The sequence below is a fragment of the Sinohyriopsis cumingii genome, chromosome 12, assembly GCF_028554795.1.
Source record: "Sinohyriopsis cumingii isolate HCF-2022 chromosome 12, ASM2855479v2, whole genome shotgun sequence".
Taxonomy (NCBI): Eukaryota; Metazoa; Mollusca; class Bivalvia; order Unionida; family Unionidae; genus Sinohyriopsis; species Sinohyriopsis cumingii.
The window spans coordinates 11,268,943-11,293,325 of NC_142972.1; the positions used below are offsets into that span (position 1 = coordinate 11,268,943).

The 24,383-nt window shown below is 36.5% G+C and overlaps 1 protein-coding gene across 1 annotated transcript in view; it reads left to right on the plus strand.

Annotated features, from left to right (window-relative positions):
- LOC149786005 (uncharacterized) overlaps window positions 1-19,976 on the plus strand; it is a 30,674-nt gene extending 10,698 nt beyond the window's left edge. Inside the window, exon 4 of the mRNA XM_089976292.1 lies at window positions 5,692-19,976. Within this exon, the coding sequence (XP_089832418.1) occupies window positions 5,692-16,888 (11,197 nt within the window). The 3' untranslated portion in view covers window positions 16,889-19,976. The remainder of the gene's footprint in view (window positions 1-5,691) is intronic.
- The last annotated feature ends 4,407 nt before the right edge of the window (window positions 19,977-24,383 follow it).

The following is a 24,383-nucleotide window of genomic DNA, read 5'->3' on the forward strand; positions in this document are numbered from 1 at the left end:
ATACATATAAAACTTGAAAATAGGTTATAAATGAACGCCATACTATTTATCATGGGTGTGTACAATCAAGAACACTGCAACATTTTGACATGCTTGTTATAATGTTTTCTATTTGTTTATTCCACAAAGAATAAAATGGCATCATAGATTGAAATAAAGATACACAAGCAAGCTAATCTATGAATCTTTTTTTTCTGTACTTTAACCGTAAACTTTGAAAATAACATTGTTTATTAGAGAGTACACCATTCCCTCGATAACTCGTGAACCCACTTATAACACAGTGTCAGGCGTGGATCCCATTTTTTAAAACCCGAAAATACCCCAAAAATGTATCCCTATTTGTTGAACTTGAAGAAAATCGCAATCAGAATTGGTAACAGAAACTTTGATCTATCGCTCGTTTTATTGTTGAAAACGGTAGATAGGACCTGAAAATTGTAATCAACACTGTGAAATATCAAATTTAAAAATAACTCATACAGTTTTTTTATTTTCTTTCCAAACGACATTCCTAGTACACTGCAATTAACGATATGTAAGGAAATTTTGATCAAGTGGAGGCAGTACTTTAATAAATAAATACAAATTAAATAATTTTTTTTCAATTGAAATTTGTGTTCTGTTTCTATCTTTTAGTTCCTTTTAAGTGTAATAGTCATAAGTGCAATGTGTCCTCTTGTAATTAAACGTAAAATGCATCAATCTACCATAACAGCTTTGTCCGTGAGCATTTCTCAGAGAACCTAATTAAGTGCTGACCGTGTTTTGATAACTGACTTGCAGAAGTATTTGTTGAATTGTTGCACTGAATTAAAAGTTGTCCTCCTTTATATTGTCACGTTAATTATGTCTTTTGAATAATAAAAAAAGGAGGTGGAATAAAAGAGGTCTGTACCACACAGGAGGGATCCCATCTCCACAACAGACCAGACATTTTCCACCTTCACGCCTGGCTCATCTCAGATGATCTCTCTGCCAGAATAAATTTTCGGATAGGGTCACCAGTTGCATCGTCCAAGCCAGGAGAGCTTCTGTATCCAAAGATTATGATGCCATGTGGAGAGTAGGAAACATGTTGATCCTATCCAGCCTTCTGTAACTTCCATTGCTGATTTCATTTTGTTCCTCTTTGAGACCAAAAAATGTACAGTATCCACTATCAAAGACTATCGAGCTGCCATCTCCAGCACAATTAAATTCTCACAGGGCACAGACATCAGTTCAGATGTGCATCTTGTCGATCGTATAAAGTTTTTTGAGCCTCAGAGACTGGTCTCCCTTTTGAACCATTGACTGAAGCTTCCTTTTTGGATCTAACACTCTAAACTGTTCCTTCTTACCCGTGGCTCAGCGAGATGAAGAAGTGAAATTCATGCCTTGTCCATTGACTCTGGCTGTCTTAGGTTTAATGGGAACTATGACTCTGTTTCCCTTCTCTGCCATCCTGGTTTTCTTGTAAAAAAAATCAGTTACCTTCAGTAGCCCCCTTACCCATAGAGATTCCCGGTCTCAGTAAAATATGTGCAGGGGATGATCAAGATAGACTTTTATGCCCTGTGCGTGCTCTTTGCTTTTATCTTAATGTCTCCAAAGCAACAAAAAAAAAAGGGTAGGAAATGTTTCTTTTTCCCTATTAAGGGCTCCATAGACATTTCAGCTGCCACCATCTCTTGGTGGATTGTCAAGGCAATCAAATGAGTGTATGAGTCTCTAACCAATTGAAGCCTCACCTGTATGAAAATTAAAGCCCATGAAGTTTGAGCCATTGCTATGTCATGGACTTACTTTAATCATTCCTCTCTGGAGGATGTTATGAGAGCAGCATTTTGGCACTCCCATACTATCTTTTCCTCTTTTTATCTCAACTCATTAGCACAACAGTGCAGGCATCTTTTCTCAACGGCACTGCGTGTTACTCAGAGAGACGAGAATATTCTGTGGACCTCTCCCTCTATGGTGAATACAGTTAATTTCTGTTTTTGATCAATTTGACATCAGCCTACCCACCTGACTGACAATTCCCCTCCGCCCACCCCGTTCTGATGTCTTGCATAATTGTTGTGTGTAAAAAGATGACATATAGGTATATCTACCTTCTGTGCATCGCATGTGGCAGAGTGGTGTGCAAAAGGTCAAAGGGTCATACTGACTTTTTCTCCACTCTAGGTGGATGTATTGACATCGTACGGATGGTATATTTCTAGCATGAAAATAGATAGCTAAGCAATAGTGACAGGTAAGTATTGCATAATAAGTTTTATCCCCCCCCCCAAAAAAAGCTACATACTGTCACTATATATATATATATATATATATATATATATATATATATATATATATATGAGATTTAGTGGATGAGTCTTTGAATATTAAATGGTGTTGTATACTGTAACTGAACCATTAGTTAAATTCCATGCAGTGTAGTGATGTTCACTATTACATAATTATGTTGCTGCAATTTTCTAATTGGTGTACTGGGGTAGTTGAACTTGATCTGTCCACTATGAGCCACAGCGTTGACAATCCATGATGACCAATTTGTCCAGTCCTTGATGTAAACAGCATGAAAGGATTAAGGTCCACAGTGGTGATGTTGATTTGCCATAAAACACGATGCATATACAATATTATGATACTTATTTGACCCTCAAAAAAAGTATAAACCAGAAAGTCTTGTCAATATGAGGTTTTAAGTGGGAGACTTCAGATGATGTCTAGTTTGTCCTAAATGAAATGGTGACTATCTCACAGCCAATATGGCAACCATGGTGGCCATCTTGAAACTCTTGCTATCAATGCTGCTTCTAGCTGGAAAGCAATATCAGCATTGGGCTTTCACTTGAAGACTACCAGTGATATCGGCCCAAAATGATAATGATGCGCCTACCTAAAATATGGCCACCCTGGCAGTCATTTTGAAAATATTGCAACTCCTTCCATCTTTTCTTTGCTAGTCAAGGGTCATCAGTCTGCTTTGTTCCATATCAACCCTTGGTATCTTTAGCTAGTAGAAACAGTATCTGCTGCACTGCTGTCTGATTGGATGCAGTTGAAGCAAACTGATTCAGTTAGATCACTGGTTATATTTAAATATTTAAATTGGGAGATTGTTAGGAATAATCACAGCATTAGTACACATGTTGCAGGCTAGTTTTTCCAATTTAAAAATTCCATACAACTTTTAATTTGAGTCCATGCCTGTGAACATCCAGGTACTCACCATATTGAATACCAGGTAATGAGCTGCTCATTGCTTAGCTTGTCATCTTGTCTTTGTCTCTCTTTGCTGGGGACCTTGAATGTCACAGTGGACCTGGTTCCCTTAGGCAGGCTTCACTTGCATCCACTCCAGCTTTTACTTTTAGCAGCTTGGAAACCACACAGGGACCCCTCCTTGAATTTTCAGATTGCTCTGGTTTGGGATTTCCACCACCATCTAAATTATTGGACAAATTGTACCGGCTTCTTGCCAGAGTTCCGTGCACACGCCACCACTCTTACATGTTCAGAGACATGTCAGATTCAGGGTGGGGTGCTAATCTAGAGCAGTTGGGAATGATTCTTCAGTTTCATGGTGAAGAATCTATCCTCCACTTAGGTACTGTAGTTGCTGGCCTATAAGATGATACTTTTTTTACCAGACAATCTTAGCTTCATCTTATAGTCTGAATCAACTTGTATATGGATCATGTCATCCAAATCGCTTTATCATATTTTTCGTCTGGAAAATAATTCTCCAAGAGTATGAAAATTTTTGGGTAAAAAATATTTTATTTTGGGGAAGAGATCGTGTATAAACAAATATAGGATCCCACAGTGAGTATTTTAAACAATTACATGATCATCAGTATTAAAAATTAACATAGATCTGATGTAGTTGCGCTAAAGCAGAATGCTTCAGTAATCTACATTTTAATATGTGTTGTTTAAATTTAATTACATATATGTGCATTAGAATTTACAAGTTAGAAAATGAATAATCATGACAATGACATATTCCATCGCAATTGTTAATCTGTATTACCTGATGACTGATTTTACTTGTGTACAAGTGCAGTACCATATTCCATTATCAATTAATACCACTAGGTAAGCAATTCCTTCTAATTTGTGCTTCCACTTTCATTATTATGAGAATCACATGGCTTTGAAGTGGTATTTACATGTTCATTAAATATGCTGCGGCTTTACTCAGTCATTCCAAAATTACACTTGTCTGAGGTCAAGATTCTGCAGACCAGATCAGATTAGTGAGGCTACTAATAGGGAAATGAGGCTACCCATGGGTATTATGAGTACCGTACCATATAGTTAAGGGCAATGCCATGTGGTTACTATTGTACATTTCTCAGCCAGTGACATTTTTGAACTTGCCAACAGAACCGACAGCAATTTAAAGTACATCTAGCATGGGCAAAGATCAAAAACAATTGCCGCCTAAGTACAGGAAGAGTATATGCACTTTAAACAAAATCTTAATTGTTGGAAATAGAGAGGTTGTTATACTTGCAAAGAAAATAGACAGTATGCAAAATGGTCGTTCTTGGGATTTAACCTACTGCCTAAATGGAATCTCTTTTGTCTTGTCATCTCTAAATACCCACTGGTCCATGATCCTTTGGGTGAAACATTCTTTGAGAACCTAACCCTCATGATGACATTCTTGCTTGCCTGAGACAAAGGAACAAGCTCCATGCTCTGTCCATGTTCTGTGTAATGTTCAGTGGGAATTATTAGTCAGTTTCTGTTGTTTGCCAACAGTGTTTTTTTTTAGCAAAAACCCCAGCTTCCTTTGGTTGCTACAGTCTGAGATCTCCTGTCTCAGTTGTATCTGTGATGGTAATTACCAAAATAAGCTTTTATTTCCAGTTAGGACTATATGTTTTTACTTGGCAGCATCAGAAGTGAGAAGGAAGGTAGGAAATGTCTTTTCCTACTCGTTAAAGGTTCAGCTGATATTTCAGCTTCCACCATTTTGATGATATATTACTTCCTGCTGTTATTGTCTGATTCCCTCCTCCATCCCTGCACTAATTTCCCACTAAGTTAGGCTGCTACCTCAAAACAATGATAAGGGCCTTTACACATGCTTGGAATGTGTGGGGTTCTCCCACTTGGTTGACCCATTGTTTTAGAAGATTCTGGTTCTCAGAAATGGAAGGAGAGAATTTTTGTAATTGTCTCAGGTATTTTTCTACCAGAGAAGTATTAGTTATCCAATAGCAACAGGTATTGTATCATTAAAATTAGTTTTACTCTCCACAAAAACTACCTATCAAAGATCTTTATCTGTACTGGCTTTTGATCATGATAAGAAGTATGAAAGGATTTTATCAAAATCAAGTTTGGGATATATCTGAACAAAAACTGCAATGATTCAAGTTCAATTATATGTTTATTTTTTTAAAAATATAATAATTATAGATCTGACCAATTGTAGCAAATAGGTATAGCTTGACATATGAATCTGTAGTGTCAGAATATCAGATGGTTTTAATACTTATCAGTAAAACAATAAAGGACAGAAGAATCAGACTTCTTGATTCCTAGAAATTCTTTGTGACCAGTAGAGTATTGGTTTCTTTGAGGCACACTTGTTGGATTATCTTGTCTTGACTGTGGCTATTTTGTCTGCAGTGGTGGCATACATATAGTACAAATAAAAAATTGAATTTTTCTCTTTTTCAGGAATTCTACACCACGAAGACATTGGAATGGCACAAGCCCACCAGTTAAAGAATTTTCATTTCATGGAGGAAAAAGTGCTAGGTTGACTTTGGATTCTGAAAATGATGCTGCCATATTTTCTTCACAAGCAAATAAACCACAAGCTTGTGATGATGCACAGTCTCCTATCTCCTACAGACTTAGAGTCTTGAGTCAGGAGGTCTGCAAAACTGACCATATCCTGTCATCTGGCCCTTTCAATAGAGAGAACAGATCATGTAGGCGAGAAACCAAAGATAGTGGAAAACATCGTTCACGTGATAGGACCCTTAGGACAGATGAGTGTAATGAAGTGTGTGATAGTTCTAGCTCAGGCAGAGTAAAATCCAGGGTTAAGAGAAGGTTATCAGATGAAGACATACAAGACAGAAGTAAACGCTTCAGGTATGAATCTTCAAGAGATGCCAAGTATGATTGTGCAAGAAAGCTTGTTGAAAGAAGTAAGAAAGACATCACTCGTAGACGTGAATCAGTTGAAAGGTCCCTATCAAGTATTAGAGCAAATGTGCAAAGAGCAAGAGATTTAGAACAGGAGAACAAACACAAAACAAGAAACTCGGATACAGACTCAGATCGACACTACCATAGGAAGGAAGATAGGATATCTAATAGAGATAGAGACAGAAAAATAAGAAGGGATGAATCAAAGTGCAGCAAAGATCAGATTCAGAGTCATAGAAAATCTGATAGGTTACCAGAAATCGAACCTTCAATAGTTGTTGACCTAAGAGAAAAACTTAGATCAACTAGACAGCAGAAAGAAAGGGTGGTGAAAAATATTGACCGAGATACAATCAAAAAACTCGTACAAACACCTGATAAAGATTATAGAGGAAGAAATCAGAAGAGTGATGCAAATGAATTAGCTGAAACAAATAAGACAATGTTTGAGGAAAGCAAGTTGTCAGGTGATTTTGTTACTGTTAAGAGAAAGTCCAGAAATGTGGATGATCAAAAGGATGATTATCCACTTAGAACAACAAGAAATTGTAACAGTTCTGAAGTAGATACAGAGGAGTTGATAGATAACTCAGAACGAAATGATGATAGTGTAAAGATCAGTGTAACTTGTAAAGATTACAATGCTAAGAGATTAGGAGATGATGTCTTGTCAAGTCAGTTTGAGAATGCAAACAAATTGGATTCTTTAAACAATGCATACCAGTGTGTGATAAATAAACAATTGGTTAATGTTGAGAAGGACTATGCTGCTGAGACAACTTGTGAAAAACATATTATTCATCAGAAAGAAAAAGATTTTCCTGACAGTCATAAAGATGCACAAAATTTGAAAGGAACAGAGATTCATGGATTGAAGACATTTCAGCTTGAATATAATCCCAGTTTAGAACCCATTAGAGAAAGTTTGAAGGAGGCTTGCTTTAGTTCTGATTGTGTTAGTGCTGATAATACTGATGAAGTTATTGGAGAAGAATATAATAAGATAGAACAGCTTTTGGCAGTGCAATCAGAATCTGTAAATGATCAGGTGAGTGTGATTACATCGCATGAAATTAGCAAGACTTCAGATGAGAATGAAGACACCTCATATTCAGATAAGGAGAATAAAGACACTACAGATTTCAGTAAGGAGAATGAAGACACCACATATTCAAATAAGGAGAATAAAAACATCACATATTCAGATACAGAGAATATGGACACCACAGATTTCAGTAAAGAGGATGAAGACACACAAGATTTAAATAAGGAGAATAAACATACCACAGATTCAATTAAGGAGAATGAAGACACCACATATTCAAATAAGGAGAATAAACATACCACAGATTCAAGTAAGGAGAATGAAGACACCACATATTCAAATAAGGAGAATAAAAACATCACATATTCAGATAAAGAGAATATGGACACCACAGATTTCAGTAAAGAGGATGAAGACACACAAGATTTAAATAAGGAGAATAAACATACCACATATGCAAGTAAGAAGAATAAAGGCACCACATATTCAAATAAGAAGAATAAAGACACCACAGATTCAAGTAAGGAGAATAAAGACATCACAGATTCATACAAGGAGAATAAAGACAAAACAGATACGTGTAAGGGGACGAAAGACATCACAAAGTCATATAAGGGGAATAAAGAAACTGCAAATAAGAATAAAGACACCACAGATTTACATAGGGACAATAAAGACATGTATTCAAGTAAGGAGAATAAAGACACCACACATTCAGATCTAGAAAATAAAGGCATTACATATTCCGTTAAGGAGAAAAAGTGCAGTACAGAATCACTTATGCAAAATAAAGAAAAGTCTGATTCAGGTAAAAAGAAGAAAGACAAGACATATAGAGGAAATCTAAACAAGACTGATTCAGATATGTACCATGAAAACAAAATAGGTTTAAGTAATGATAAACAAAAGCAGACTGTGAAAAAGCTAAGTACAAATGATGTTTCCAGGAATGTTGAAGCTGCTTCATTTGAACAGCAGTCACATAAGAAAGATCAGGGAGAGAAACTGTTGAATAGCAAAGAGTACAGTCAAGATAAGGAACAGTTCAGTACTAGTACTGCTAACAAAGAGTACAGTCAAGCTAGTGAACAGTTAGGTACTAGTACTGCTTACAAAGAGTACAGTCAAGATAAGGAACAGTTCGATACTAGTACTGCTAACAGAGAGTACAGTCAAGCTAGGGAACAGTTTGGTACTAGTACTGCTAACAAAGAGTACAGTCAAGATAAGAAACAGTTTGATACTAGTACTGCTAACAAAGAATACGGTCAAGCTAGAGAACAGTTTGGTACTAGTACTGCTAACAAAGAGCACGGTCAAGCTAGGGAACAGTTTGGTACTAGTACTGCTAACAAAGAGCATGGTCAAGCTAGGGAACAGTTTGGTACTAGTACTGCTAACAAAGAGTACAGTCAAGCTAGGGAACAGTTTGGTACTAGTACTGCTAACAAAGAATACGGTCAAGCTAGGGAACAGTTTGGTACTAGTACTGCTAACAAAGAGTACAGTCAAGATAAGAAACAGTTTGATACTAGTACTGCTAACAAAGAATACGGTCAAGCTAGAGAACAGTTTGGTACTAGTACTGCTAACAAAGAGCACGGTCAAGCTAGGGAACAGTTTGGTACTAGTACTGCTAACAAAGAGCATGGTCAAGCTAGGGAACAGTTTGGTACTAGTACTGCTAACAAAGAGTACAGTCAAGCTAGGGAACAGTTTGGTACTAGTACTGCTAACAAAGAATACGGTCAAGCTAGGGAACAGTTTGGTACTAGTACTGCTAACAAAGAGTACAGTCAAGATAGGGAACAGTTTGATACTAGTACTGCTAACAAAGAATACGTTCAAGCTAGAGAACAGTTTGGTACTAGTACTGCTAACAAAGAGCACGGTCAAGCTAGGGAACAGTTTGGTACTAGTACTGCTAACAAAGAATACGGTCAAGCTAGAGAACAGTTTGGTACTAGTACTGCTAACAAAGAGTACGGTCAAGCTAGGGAGCAGTTTGGTACTAGTACTGCTAACATAGAGCACAGTCAAGATAAGGAACAGTTTGGTACTGCTAAGAAAGAAAAGGCCAGTATTGCAAAAGGGAGATTTAAGAAACTTGCTGATGCAAAATCAAAACGTGCTGCAAAACTAGATCATTCTGAACAAACTTGTGGAAGTTTAAAAGAAATGTATCCAACACTAGAGCATTGTCAGGATGCTGCTATAGAATGTCAACATGATTGTGAGAAACCTCTCCATAATGTTTCAAGCAAAACAGATAAAGCATCAAGAGGGACACATTTAGGTACAGTTGTGTCTCCTGCTGTACAAGAAGTTACATCTTTTGACACTGAGAATTTGAGCATCAAAGATTCCACTTCTGGGAAGGAGACTTTGTATAAGACGAAGAAAAAGAATATAGTGGGGGAATTGGAAAGAAGAACCAGTACAAGGAAGAAACCTACCACTGTAGTGAATTTCGTTGTGAATTCTGCTGATGTTAATGTGGAATGTAAAAAAGGAAAGCTGTCAAATGATGGAACTAGTTCACCAGATAATTGTGCTGAGTCAGTGCAATTGAGAATATCAGCAAAAAACACAGAAAAATGTTTTGAGCCTCAGGGAAAGGTAATTAAGAAACTGGACATCACAGAAAAATCTACTAATATGAATGGAAAAGACAGAAAAGGAGAAAACAAGAACAAAGAAAAGGGAGGCAAGTCTTCGAATATTTACTTAGATTGTAGAATGGGAGGGGACAACGTCAAGAAAAAACAAGCAAACAAAATCACTTTAAAAGATAATATGGATATAATATCTACAACATTGGAGGATTCATTATTTAATAGGAATTCAAATACTGATGAATGCAGCAATGAAAGAAACTTGGTGGAGAATTCAGCCTTGATGTTGCAGAGTTCTTTGAAAGAGAGGCCCAGTGCAGATAATTCTGTTGTGAGTGAGGCTGCTAAGATCGCTGAAACAATTTTTGTCATTTCAAGTTCTGATATTAATCAAAAAGAAATATTAGAAGAGAGTGAGGTACAGAAGTCAACGAGCAATAACAGATACACTTCTTCTCCAGTGTTAGGTGAGAGTGATAAAACAGACAGGATCCTGATTGGAGGGAGCATCCCAGCAACCTGGGGCAGCCAGAGATGTTTTGTCACAAGTGAGACGGAGTATGAATTTGATTCTGACAATCAGAGTCCTCATCAAGTAATCTACGCCGACAGCCCTGGATCCAGGTTTAACAGGCAGTTGTCTGTCAACAGGAGTGGTACAACTACGCGAAGTCTGATCAGCAGCAAACCTAGTTCCTTTGCCAAGATTTGCAGTTCAGAGACTGATGTGGAAAAAAGTGATAGGACTGATTCAGGACAAAGTGGTGATAAATTGAATTCTCAGGCGATTGTAATGTCAGAAGATGTTGAAAGTAGCCATTCAATTGATTTAATTGATTATGTATCCAAGCAGATAGAGGTGGAGATAAACAAATCTCCAGTTGTATTACTTCCAGTCTTGCCAATGCAAAGCAAGCAGAATAGAATAGACTCTACTAAGAGACCTGATCTCCCTAGGAAAGTTAAGAAACCTGGCAGCAACAAGACCAACAAATATGAAGAGGTTGTGTTTGATCACACAGCTGTTGGCAATATGGAAGGTTACTTCCCAAAAAATTCAGGTTGTGGTGAAAAGAATTATGATCCTTCAAAAGAAGAGGCAAAGCCAAATACTAAAAATACATTTGGAAAACCTTTTGAAAAATTCACAGAGCGAAAGTTAGGTACAAATGCTGGAAAGAGATCATTTAATAAAACAACAGATATTCATGGTTCCGTGAATCAATTTAACACTAAAACTTGCACAAATACCTCTACTGCATTGTCTTTGGAAAAGCCTGATTCCAAAGCCACTGAGAGTGAATCTCTACCTCATGAGACTCTTGATTGTAAAAGAAAACAGATGGAGGGCACACAGAACTATTCTCCACTTGAAAGCAGTACTCCACAGCTTCAGTCAAGTGTAGATTTAGAGGAAAAAAGTGAGAAAGCGAAAAAGTTTGAAAGACCAAGGGAGACAAGTACATTTCAAAATTCACCTGTTATCAATTCTCACTCTGCTGACGCTTCTATGGAAAGCCCTGTTCTTAGTGTGTCAAGGACTTCAAACATATCACAGACATCTAATAGATCTGGCTTACTTCGTGATCTTCTCGGAGAAGTGTCACAAGAAATAATTTACCTTGAGTCATCAAAGAAAAAAGCTAGGGAGAAAATGATGATAAAGAAGTCAAAAGAGGAAACACATTGCGATTATTTGCTTAGTAATGGCAAGAGCGATAAGGCGTTATCTAGCTTGCAATCATCATGTGATTGTAGTTGTTATTCAGCATCAACTTCTCTGGATGAGTCTCATAGTCCTGACAAATCCTCAGGGACAGACTGTGAATTAGAACCTTCTGAGTCCATTTCTAGAATTAGCGGACTTACTTTCCTGTATGAGGATCTTGATGATGGGTCCAGTGTAAACAAAACCACCTCACATGAACAATTTCAGTTAGAGAAGGAAGTTGATTTTGATGTAAAATCTGTGAAATCAGAAAATACCAAGAAAAATTCCAGTCCAATGACATCATCTCTCCAACCTGAAAATGGGTCGTGTTCAGAAACAGTTACAAGAGACCTAGAAACCTGTTTATTTGGAAATGTGAGCTCAAGTTCAGAAGACTCTCAGTTTTCTCAATTAACTGACATGAAATGTGAACAGGGAGATAAAGGATTCACCACAGTTGACAAAAATGCAGCTCCACTTGAAAGCAGTACTCCACAGCTTCAGTCAAGTGTAGAGTTAGAGGAAAAAATGCTGAGTAATGCTGAGATAAGTGATGTAAACTCGTTAGATCAGTGTAACTTCGGAATCAGCTTTAGTAAATTCAGTTCAGAAGAGAAAAATATGATTATGTCTACATCTAGGGATGATTCTAGTTTTGATATGTATGGTTCAATCTCCAATACAAGTGCAAACCTGTTAAAAGGGCATCCCTATATAATTGAAGATGAGATGCTAACATTTGACATTCCAGACCAATCTCAGTCACATGCTGTCGAACACGCAATGGGCATTTTCTCAGATGGACCAGAGGGAGATAAATCCACTGCAGTGGAATTCCCTTTAAGTGAAAAAGACTCTGCATGTCAGATCAGAGATGACTCTCCACTGAAGAGAAGTGTAGCATTAGAAGAACATTTGATGGAGGCAAGTATCGAAGAATCACCAGTGGAAGGAGGCAGCAGATTAACTAACATGGTCCCAACTTTACAGCAGAATGCAGAGGGGTCTCACAGTAATAATGTTGTGAAGGACATGGAAAGAAACATACTGTTGACCCCTAGCCCAGTTGAGGAGCATAAGTCAGTTACTGAGGATCTTTCAGCTAAATTTGAAAAAGCTTCTTTCAGTCCTAGGAGACAGCAGAAGTTGAATGATAACAAGAACCAAAACACAGAATATCCATTCTTAAGGACTGTATCATCCCAAGGTGTCAGTCCTGGTAAGCCATGTGCACAGTCATCAGAAAAACAGTGCAACCTACTCAGTATGAAATCTCCCATGAAGCCAGTCAATTATTCCTTAGATTGCTTACATGGAGTCATATCACCACAAAAACCTAACAGCCCAGTCATTGAAAACATTGTAGTGAAAAATTTCAGTGTTTTACCAGCATTGGGTTCTGCTCAGTTAGTAGCAGAACATGAGAACTCAGGAAATGTGATACTTCACTCCCACATTGACATTATTTCTCCTGGAAAAAGCAGCAGTGCAAAATGTAACTTCAGTATGGAAAGAGAGAATACTTGTTCAAATAAGAAACCTATTTCTGAACACTGTGGCGTTAATGATCACTTGGGTGTGAGAAATGAAGACAAAGTGGTGATACCAGGTAACAGCCTAGTCCAGCACAGTCAGACATTTGGTGCTCTGATGCCGAGTTCAATCATTGGTGATATCTCCAGCTTGCCTGAGAAGAACAATGAGGAATATACTCCTAGAAAAGCTAATTCATCAAATACTTGTACTGGGAAGAGCAGAGAGTTTGTGAAAAGTGCCACTGGAGACAAATTCAGCAAAAATGGTCACCCAGTAATTACCAGAAAATCTCATATACGACATAATCCTAGTCCATCAAAATCTGTGACATCTCTGATGGAAGCCATAAACAACACTTCAGTTAAGCCAGGTACACCAAGAGAATTTCATTCAGAGAGGAGAACTAAAGCAAAATCTTCAAGGACAATGGAAACAAATAATGTGATAGTGTCTGATGTGCTACATATGCAGAAAAATCATAGTCCTGTGAAAGTTTGTCACATGTCTTTTCAAAACAAAGAAATGATGGAAAGCACTCAGTGCTTCTTAATAAATAACCCTGAAAACAAAACTGAGCCTAATATGGCTTCATCAAAGAAAAAGAGCAAGAAATCTAACAGGAAACAAAGCTCAGTTGAAAATGACATAGAAAAGATAGAACAATCATGTAGAAATGAAAGACATACAAAAAGAAATGAGTTTGGTAGTAGATCGCCTAAAGGAAACATTTCATCAGCAGATATCTTAGAATGCACTGAGAATTTGAGACATTCATTAGATAAGCCTGCAGAGAGTTTTCCACAGTTTTTAATGAACAGTGTTAATGATATTTGTGAATTGCAAGTGAATGTTTACACAGAGAATAAGTTAAGAATTAGGAGTAAAACAATAAATTCAGAATCAAAAACTAAAGGAGAGACATGTGCAATGGAAAATAGATCCAAAGCACCTGAAAAGACATTTACTAATGCTGACATTTCTGCACCAATTCCTCACACAAGTTCACTGCAGAGAATGAGAAAGGAAAGTGTTGTAATATTTGGAAATGAACTTAGTCTTCATGCATCAGAGGAGTCATTATTAAATCTTGTGGATCCTGAAATAGAGAAAATACATCCTGAAAGAGATTCAAAGACGAGACTGTCAAAGCAGGCTGATAAAGGTCCAAATACAGAATCAATTCCAGATACTATTTCCCAAAAAAGACGAACAGTTAGAGATAAAAAATACAGTAAAGTAAATTCAAGTAAAGTATCACCTGAAATGGAAAATAATTCAAGAAAAACATTCATTAAGAGAAGAAAGTCAAATTCCAAAAAAGACTTGCAAGTTAGCTTGACATCACCTTGGAAAGAGCTGAGAAGCTCACCAAGAAGATCCCAAATTCAGTTATCTCCACAGACATGTAGAGACCAGGTTGTAGGGACATCTTCAGCAAGAAAGAGGATTCTACAGTCACCAGACAAACTTTCTAATAGTAAAAGAGCCAAGACTTCTCCTAAGAATAAAGAAAGATCTGCAGAAAAAAAGGCTGATAATACAGTTGCCGATATTTCTCTAAAGAAGAAGAGTAATTTGCCTAAAAATACAAGTTGCACTAAAATGATGAAGAATTCACCTCAGTCTGGAAATATGGGCAATGACTTGGAAGCATCAGACCAGTTCAGAGCTGGCAGATCTAAAGTTTCTCCTTATAAGAAGAGTAGTACATTTTCAACATCACTGACTTCTGGCATGCAGTGCTGGACATCTCCAAGGATGAAAAAGACGAAGCTGTTAGAGGAAGTTTTAAAATCAGGAGACTCAAGGTCACCAAGAAAGAATCTTCCTCCTAATAGGAAGAATGAAAAGGTACAGGAAAATAATGAATTTTGTGCTGCGCAAGACCAAGATGGAGAAAATAGAACAAGGTCTGGTCTTCAAAAATCATCTAGTAAGAAAAAATTGACTCTGAACAGGTTTGCAGAAATAATAAAGAAAGATGAAACACCCCAACCAAAAAGAGTGATCCCAATCCCTGTAATTACAGAGTCAGTTTTGACTGCTGCTAGCCATCAGATATCTGTATTTGCAAATTTGGAACAGCTGAATTCAGCAGACTCTATGCCAAGGACGATCAGTATACCAGTAACCGTAAAGGATGACAAAAATACTGAAATGGAAGCCCAAATTACTGCATCCCAAATGCAACCAGTTCCATCCAGCACTGTCAGGGAACATGAGCTACTAGAACCAGCGAAGAAAAAGAGAAAACTTGAAAGATGTTCCATTATGGTATGCAACATTGTTCCACAAGAAGCTGAAACTGAATATACAATTCATGAAATTGCTTTAACAAATAATACATTGTATGTAGAGATGAATTATGATGATGCTGCTGAAAAATTGGACAAAATTATGCTCCATACAGAAAATGATTCAAAGTACAATGAAAAACAATTAAAAACCCCATCAAGAGCTAAGAAAATTGAAAGTCCAAAGAAAAGGATAGTTGATTCAGTGAGGAAGAGACATATTGGCTCATACAGTGTGGACAGAGTGGAAAATGAGGTGTATGATTCAGGTGGCCAAGCTGAGAATGAATTTGGCAGAGAGATTGATGGTGTTAAAGCGTTACTAAGAGAAGAGAAATTAGTACTTGGGCAGGATGAGAGGACTGATGTAGAAGATGACTGGGACTCCATTGGTGATGAAGAGGACATGAAGAAAGATAAAGATCAGCACAAGGAGATGAATGATTCTGTTGAGACAGATGAGAATAATTCCCCCGATACTAGTGAAAAGGAAAGTGAAAGTGATAATGATTATTATAATAATTTTTATGACAACAAAGAGAGTGAAAGAGTGAACTTGGGTGAAGGAAAAGAATTTTATGGTGATCCTTATGATGATAATTCGGATGAATTGGATGACTTGGAGGAAGGTGAAATAGGTTTAGACTCTGATACTCTGAATGAAACACTACAACCAGACAAAGATGCATATGCTGATGGATCAGATATTACTTATAAAATGCCTAGGAAAAAACAAGCAACACACCAAAATAGTGCAAGCAATGGAGATTTGGCAAGAGAAGATAGAGAAAGAAAGAATCTTGTTCACCTGTCTCTTATTTCAAACAAGGATTCATATCAGAGAAGCAAACAGGAAAGGAAGGATGATTATTCAAATAGGAAACAAGAGTCTATTATTGTGGATAAGAGATTAAAATCATCAGTTAGATTAACTAAATCTGAGAGAAAAAATTCACAGAGAAGGTCAAAATCAAGATCTCCAAAACAGAGATCATCCCTTTCAAAATCAGAGTCTCCATCAAGTGGAAAAAAATACTCACAGAGAAGGTCAAAATCAAGATCTCCAAAACAGAGATCATCCCTTTCAAAATCAAAGTCTCCATCAAGTGGAAAAAAATACTCACAAAGAAGGTCAAGATCAAAGTCAAGGTCTCCACAACGAAGGTTATCCCAGTCCTCAAAATCTAAATCTCGATCAAGTGAAGTTCTTGATAGACGTTCTTTATCCTCTAGATCAAGGTCAAAAGATAGACATCGGTCAAGGGAAAGATGTATGTTAGGGTCCCAGAAGGAGCGCATTTCACCAAGGTCCAGAAGGTCAAGGAGACGTCGATCTAGAGATTCCCCACAACATAGGGTTTTGACTCCAGAAAGACGGACACCCGGATGGAGAAAATCTAAAGAAATGTCGTCTTTCAGGGGTAAATCCCTAGTGAGATTCTCTGGGTCTAGCCAGAAAAATCTTTCCCCACATAAACATTCCAGGAGAGCATGCGAGCCCAGAAGAAGAAGATAGTAATGTTTACTTTCAACAGAATAGGAACGTACTTGACAAATAATTTTATGAGTTATTGATTTGCTGATTTGAAATGAAACATAACTGTTATTTGTTTAGATGTATATTTTTTTTCAAGATGCAGGGTCTAGTAGGCATTAAAGTATCTTGTCTTTCCAACTTCTTGTAAGTATAATTTAAGATAATGACATTACTTTTTAAGTCTTGTAGTATGTAATTGTTGATTTTCATTTGAACACGAAACTTTGCATTTGGCTTATGTTTTGCCAGTCATCATTTTAAGTACACACAAAGTGGATTGACCATATTCTAGGTTGGATCTAGAATTTGTCACTTTGCTGCCAGATTTTGCCCCCTCCCCAAATATTGACAATTTCAATTATTTATAATACCAGAATGGATGCTTTAGTTTTCTGTTCTGAATCTGACACCTATTTAGCTCGAGTCATTACCTGTTTTAAGCTGTATTGATTTATTTGCTCAGTTATGCAATTTTACATATAACTTTGTTTACAAACATGTTTTCCCCTACATCAGTTATATACCCTCAAAAATATATTACACTAGTAGAAATTTTTGAGACACATTTAACAAAAGTTTATAAAATTTCAATTGACAGATATGCTGATTTTATTGAAATTAATTGGCATCCCAAGATTTTGATCTGTTTGGTAATTTTTTTTATTGCTAGCACCAATATAGATATCACGCTTGTGCAGGTGGTGTAGGGTACAGTAGAGTGTAGTTAAGTGACACATTCTCATTGAATGTTTTGAATCTGGATGTGTTGCTTTCACCAGGTGTATATTACATTCAGGCAAGAGTAGAGTGCGGTTGGCAAATTTATGGACTTGTTTATATTCGTCTCCATCCCAAATGACTTGAAGTAGATGGTAACTCCATGGGTTGCAAATCAAAGTCTAATGTTTTCACATCACATTGCAAATTTTGTTTTACTCAGCATATACTAACCAGTATTACATAGTGTAGTGGGGAGCAAATGAGTATCAGCCACACACTCATCAGTGGAAAATGGTCAGTATACTTTGTATTTTTGTAGAGTTGATGCTAAATGATAATTTCTGTAACAAATACTCTCAGGAAAGAGAGTTAAATGAGCTGAGCATCATGAAAGTTATACAAGTCTGTGGCTTGATGAATTTTCAAATGAGCATCTTCAAATGTACCTAACATTAGCAAATTTTGCATATGAATAATTTCAGCACAATTTGTGTCAACATTCAGAGTAACACCACTCATTCTATATGTGCTCAAGAAAAGTGATCTTTCTACATGTAATCTGCCATCTTTGATGACAGTGCTGAAAGGTTATCTTAGCCATTGTGTACCAAAGGTTATCTTAGCCATTGTGTACCAAAGGTTATCTTGGCCATTGTGTACCAAAGGTTATCTTAGCCATTGTGTACCAAAGGTATCCAAACATCATCTACTCATTGGACCATAACCAGACAAAATGTAAACTAGTTTAATCAAAACTAGATGATGCAGACATTGTTTACCAGTTGCACACTATGACCCCAATGATTGCTTAGTCCTCTATAAAAAATGGACTCTTCAATAACTCCAGAACCAACATGGCGGATTACACGTTCTCGGACCATTCTTTTCCAGTATGTATCGAATGAGAGGTGTTGCTGTACATGTTGATGTTGAAATCATTAATGCATGAAACGAATTAGGTAATTTAATCTACATTTTGAGATGCTCATGTGAAACTTCATGGAACTGCAAATGCAGACTTTTGTGATGTTGAGCTGAATGAAATATAGCAGTGCACACAGTTTTGAAAATAACAGTGGAAACTCCCTATAATTCTGTTCTAGCGATATTGGTAAGGTTGCCTTGTGTGGGGGTGCATTATGTAGAACATAAATCAACCAGTTGAATTCAGTCCATAATCTTGGCCATGTCACGTCACAGACCATGTAATATTGAGGTGCTATGTAGTGAATACTTTAGACCCACAGCTACATTAGGAAAGATATGGGTCTGTGCTGTTGGCAGACATGGTAAATCCCTTTTTGAATCAAGCATTTACATATTAGGTATCTTGTGCAAGTAGTTACATTTGTTACTGTGAATACAGGACTTTTGCACAATGATTTATTTCTAATGTCATCAGAATTTATTCTTTGTCAGAAATTTAAATCACACTTGCAGTTGTTTATATTTATGTATTACATACTTTCCCTCAGGCTTTCTATACTATACCTAAAGTGCTCTGGTCATGTTTCCAGATGTCATTAATTAATGTTGACAGTTATGAACCTTTAGTATTTTGAAAAGTAAAAAAAAATATTGTTAACAATAATGTTGACATTATATATTATATTCTGTCAACATTTCTGTCCACAATTTTTCAAATATGTCATGTACATTTTTACCTTTCATCAATGCCTGAACATAGATGTTTTTATACAGCCATCTGTAAAATACAAGTTTGCTGTAGGGTTTGTCGTATACATTTTGTAATATGGATTTTTAGTGCATTTTTCCCAAAAAGTTAATGCCAAGGTCATCACTGTAGTTTACTCTTTAAGAATACACCACCATTTTGTATTCTACGTTTTGTAACCTTCACCTTATGGAAAATTGCCTTGATAATTCAATCCTGTATGCTTTTGGTAGAATCTGCAGCTTCCATAGAAGTCAAACTTCAAACAATGTTGACCATGATCTGCCGTCACATAATGCGAAAGCAGGTAAGGGTCCCTTTTCTTCATTCTAATAATTACTCGTAACAAGTGTCATAAACCCACATGCAACATCATATTATGCCATGATAGGTCTGGGTCTGTGCAGTTTGCAGTTGGACATGACTGATAAGCAAATAAGCACACACACATATATAGTAATAGTATTCTCAACCTGGCTTCAGTTTTTATCCCAGTATTTTAGTGTAAAGTGGGTATTTTTGATATCCATGGTTTGTACAACCTAGAGAATTCATTGAATTTGATGGGTTATATTGAAAACTTTTCAATTTTTTAAAAAAATCTCCTTGAATTTATCTTAGGGAGTACACAAGTTTAAAGTGAATAAAATATGCAAATTTTAAAATCTTGAATTTGTGTTATTTGCTGATTTTCCCAAATTAACGAGATAAAACTTCCTGGTAGTTACCAATTGTGACCCTATACAGCAGGAAAGTATTTATCTTCTATTTAGTATACCTTAATATACAATATTGAAAAAAGTTCATGTTCATGTTCCATAATGGCAGTGTGGACCAGCTTGTCTATGCGGCTTTCCAGTATTGTCCATATCTTTTCCTAAAATGTGTGACATCAGGAAGAAGTACAATTTAATTTTTTTTTCTGTTGGGTTTGGCATCAGACTCCTTTACTCTCATGGCCAACGGATCAGTGCACTTGTGGTATGTGATCTAGCATCTGTTTGGTTAGGCTTGTGAACACTTAGAGACTATGTTTTGATAAGACTTGGTGTATGAGCTTATATCAAGATCTTGGGCATATTTTATTATGAGTGACACACTTGCATATTAATGAGTGGTATTGCAACTGATTAGCTGAGCTTCTGAACACTTGATAGGCCATATTTCTTCTTATAGTTTAATCATATTTGTTATGAAAGCTCATATTATCAAGCTCTCTGTGGAGTTTTATTATGAATGACACATATTAATGAAGTGATTTTGCATCCAAATGGCTAACATTATTATCATGCTGAACCATATTCCTGATCCGATTTTAGTCATACTTGGATATATGCTTGTATCATGAATACCTCAGATGAATTTAAATAACAAGATAGGTATGTGTGTATTAATGAGTTTTTGAACACTCTACAATCTTATTTGCGAATAGATTTTGATCAGACGTGCTATGTAAGCTGTATAATTGAGCTCTTAGATGAGACTGATTATTGAGTGTCCAGACTGATAGATAGTCGGAATTTAACCTGCAACCTTCTAGTCCCAAGTCTAATGTTCTAAGTGTGGACCCACCACAAGTTCTCTGCATGGAAATTTCAATGGTTTCCAGGTTGCAACTCCATGATGGTGAGGAGAGATATAGTAATCCATGCCGACTCCCATTTCTAATGGCAGGAAGGTGGGGTTAGGAAAGCTATGAACGATGGGTCTGGTCCCCAGGACAGGATCCAGGAGAATATAGTGACTGTGTTAATGACCTGTCCTCTATGTGCGAAAAGCTGACATGTCAACTCGACCCATGCGAGTCGTTTCAAGCCAACTTGGACCCCTTTTTTAAAGTTTTTTATTACGACATTTTCAGATGTTCAAGCATGAAAACATGAACCTGTCAATTTCAGCCACCCATGGGTAAAAGTCCAACTGGTCTTGATACCAGTGTAACCATGTACTGAATACTATTATTATTATTATTCTCTGAATAGTGTTGAGCACTATTCAACAAAATCATAATATAAATATATACTGTTCTTTTCTGGTCTGTCTCAGATGATAGCAATAATTCCATGAAGGGGCTTTTGCTCTATTAGATGAATAGAATTTACAGGAATTCAAGATAAGACCATTTCTTCCTTTTAGCTGCTGAGTGTGAAAGTATCTGATACTCTTCACTGACAACAAGATTTTAAAATTTGCGTGCTATTGTGGACATATTGGATGTCAGATTGTTACCATTTTCATTTTGGACAAAGTAGACATTGTTAGAAATTTTTTTATGACAACCCTCAGGTAAGTTTGACCATCCATTCAGTAGGAGTAGGGAAAGGAAAGCAAGATTTGCATGAAGGCCATCATGGTAGCCATATTGGCAACACTAGGACGGACCAGCTTGGTATTGCCCTGAAAACACCCATCTTCTTTAAACCATCCATTAGGACCAGCTTGGTATTGCCCTGAAAACACCCATCTTCATAAAAGCATCCATTTGGCAGGAGATAACAATATTTTTAAGCTGGTGGCCGTGTTAAATGTCAGTTTGCGTCATTTTTTCATTTCGGACTAACTAGGCACAATAAATATGAATCTACATAACATTTGTAAAAGTTGTGATAAGATTAGTTTTGAGAAGTTCAGTGACAAAATTTTCAAGATGGCTGTTATGGTGGCCATATTGGATATCATGCACACCATTTCCATTTAGTAGGATCAACTAGAATCATAAGAAGTCTTTTGGTGAAAGCACAATGATATGACCAGCCATCCAGGAGAAATAGCAATAATAGGAATTTCCAGATGGCCATTGTGGTGGCCATATTGGTTTGTCAGATTGGCACCATTTTCATTTACAACCAACTTGACATTAGAAGACTCTTAGTGAAAACCCAGAATTGTGATAGGATTATTTATGTTGCCACTGTGGTGACCATACTGGATGGCAGGCACAATTTTAATTTAGGACCAATTGAATATAAGAAGCCTCAGTAAAATCCCCATGTTTATATCGTCATCCATTCTGGAGTAGTAGTAATAATATTCTCAAGATAGCAGATGTAAGAGTGCAGTACCATTTTTATTTAGGACCAACAGTACATTATAAGAAGGCTGGCTGAATACCCTATCAACATGACTTTTTGTTCAGGAGGAGTAGCTAAAGCAATTTTCAAAATACTTTATGTGGAGACCATTTTGGACATCATATAGGTACCATTTTTATTTAGGATCAACTAGACAAGTCTGCCTGTTAAAATCCTTTGTCAGTCTGACTTTCTATTCAGAGGAATAGCAATAACAAGATTTTCAAGATGGCTGTTGTATTGGATGTCTGCAAGGAAACAGTTTCATTTAGGACAAACTAGACCATGTGACAAATGTATGCGTGTATTGAATGTCTACAAGGAAACGGTTTCATTTAGGACAAACTAGACTATGTGACGAATGTGTGCATGTATTGGATGTCTGAGAGGAAACAGTTTCATTTAGGACAAACTAGACTATGTGACGATTGTGTGTGTGTAAAGTTTCATGGCAATTCTGTAAGTAGTTTAGGAGGAGTAGCAATATCAAACTTGTGCAAATTGGTGGACAGATGATGGAGGAAAAATTAGCCCATAAGTTCTTATATCGAGATATAATCTGCCTGTCATTATGATTCCCTAACCAATTAAAGGGAGAGACCAAATACTGTACTTAGAAACATCTGCTGTAAATTCATAGTATGCCAGCTTGTGGTAATAATTATTATTGAATCCAAGTCCTTACCATAAATTTACAATTAGGATGCCAGCTTGTGGCATTCATAAATTATTGAATCCAAGTCCTTACCATAATTTCACAAATAGTGTACCAGCTTGTGACATTCATTATTGAATCCAACTTCTTTTCCATAAATTCATCAGTTAGATAGTGTGCCAGCTTGCTTGTGGTATGTGTTATTGAATCCAAGTCCTTACAGGAATGTTGTCTCGGGGTATGAGTTCTTGCGTCATGAAATGGCCCGAGACAACAGCTAAATGGAAACTTTGCATCGCTTATGTTTGCATTTCTCAACAGTTTAACTGGTTATCGTAGAGTATTGATGATTATGTCTTCATCTTTATGGATTTTGTATTTTGTAACAGTGGAATTATTTGTAACAGTGGAATTATTTCATCTGACAATCTTGATAGCGTGAAACAAAGTGCTGTTCTGTTCATTTGTAAAATTTGTGTGCTATATTTACATAATGTTTTATTACCATGTTATGAGGTAATGTTTCTAATGTGCATGATCGTCACAGCTTTGTATTTACAGATAAACATATTCAGAGTGTAATTTTTGTATTTATTTTATTTTTCATGTTAATGATGTCTGAATGTCTATTCCTGAGCCATCATTTCTTCTTGTCTCATCAGCCAAGTATAGGGAGAATAATTAGATATCCAGTGGCCTCATTGAGTTTGATTATGTGCAAGAGCCATGCATATTAATGAGATGAGTTTGCATCTAATTGGCTAATCTTGCCACCACTCTGGAAGCCATGGAGCTGTACTTCTCTGATTTTTATCAAATCTGAAATTCATGTGTATATCATCAAAACCTTGTACTTAATAATAAGCAACTGTTACATCTCCAAAGTCTTAAACAAAGTAAATGAAAAAAGTGAAAAGTTTTGTAAAATTCAACAAATAATTTATTTCCGTGAATACAAAGTGTAAAATGCATAAAGAACTTACGGTATTGTGAATTAAATTCCAAATAATCCTAACAATTTCTAACACAAGTCCTAATGAGTTAAGTTCTGAATAAACTTTAGTGGTATTCCAAAATAAAACCCATGCTGGAAGTGTTGATGTGCTTGTGATGGGCTCTGTTGTAGTGTTTGTGAACAATCTTTTGTTGAATCACAATAATACAATCCAAGAATCCTTATTTGAATTGTACTATAAATCCAAGTCTCTATTTCCCAGAATGTTATTTTTGAGCACTCTGTATTTCCAGAGAAGAATAATTTGATTAAATAATTTGTATAAATTCCAGCCCAAACTAAATACAGGACACAGCAATAATACAATTGATTCTGCTCAGATCTTACAGCATGAATGA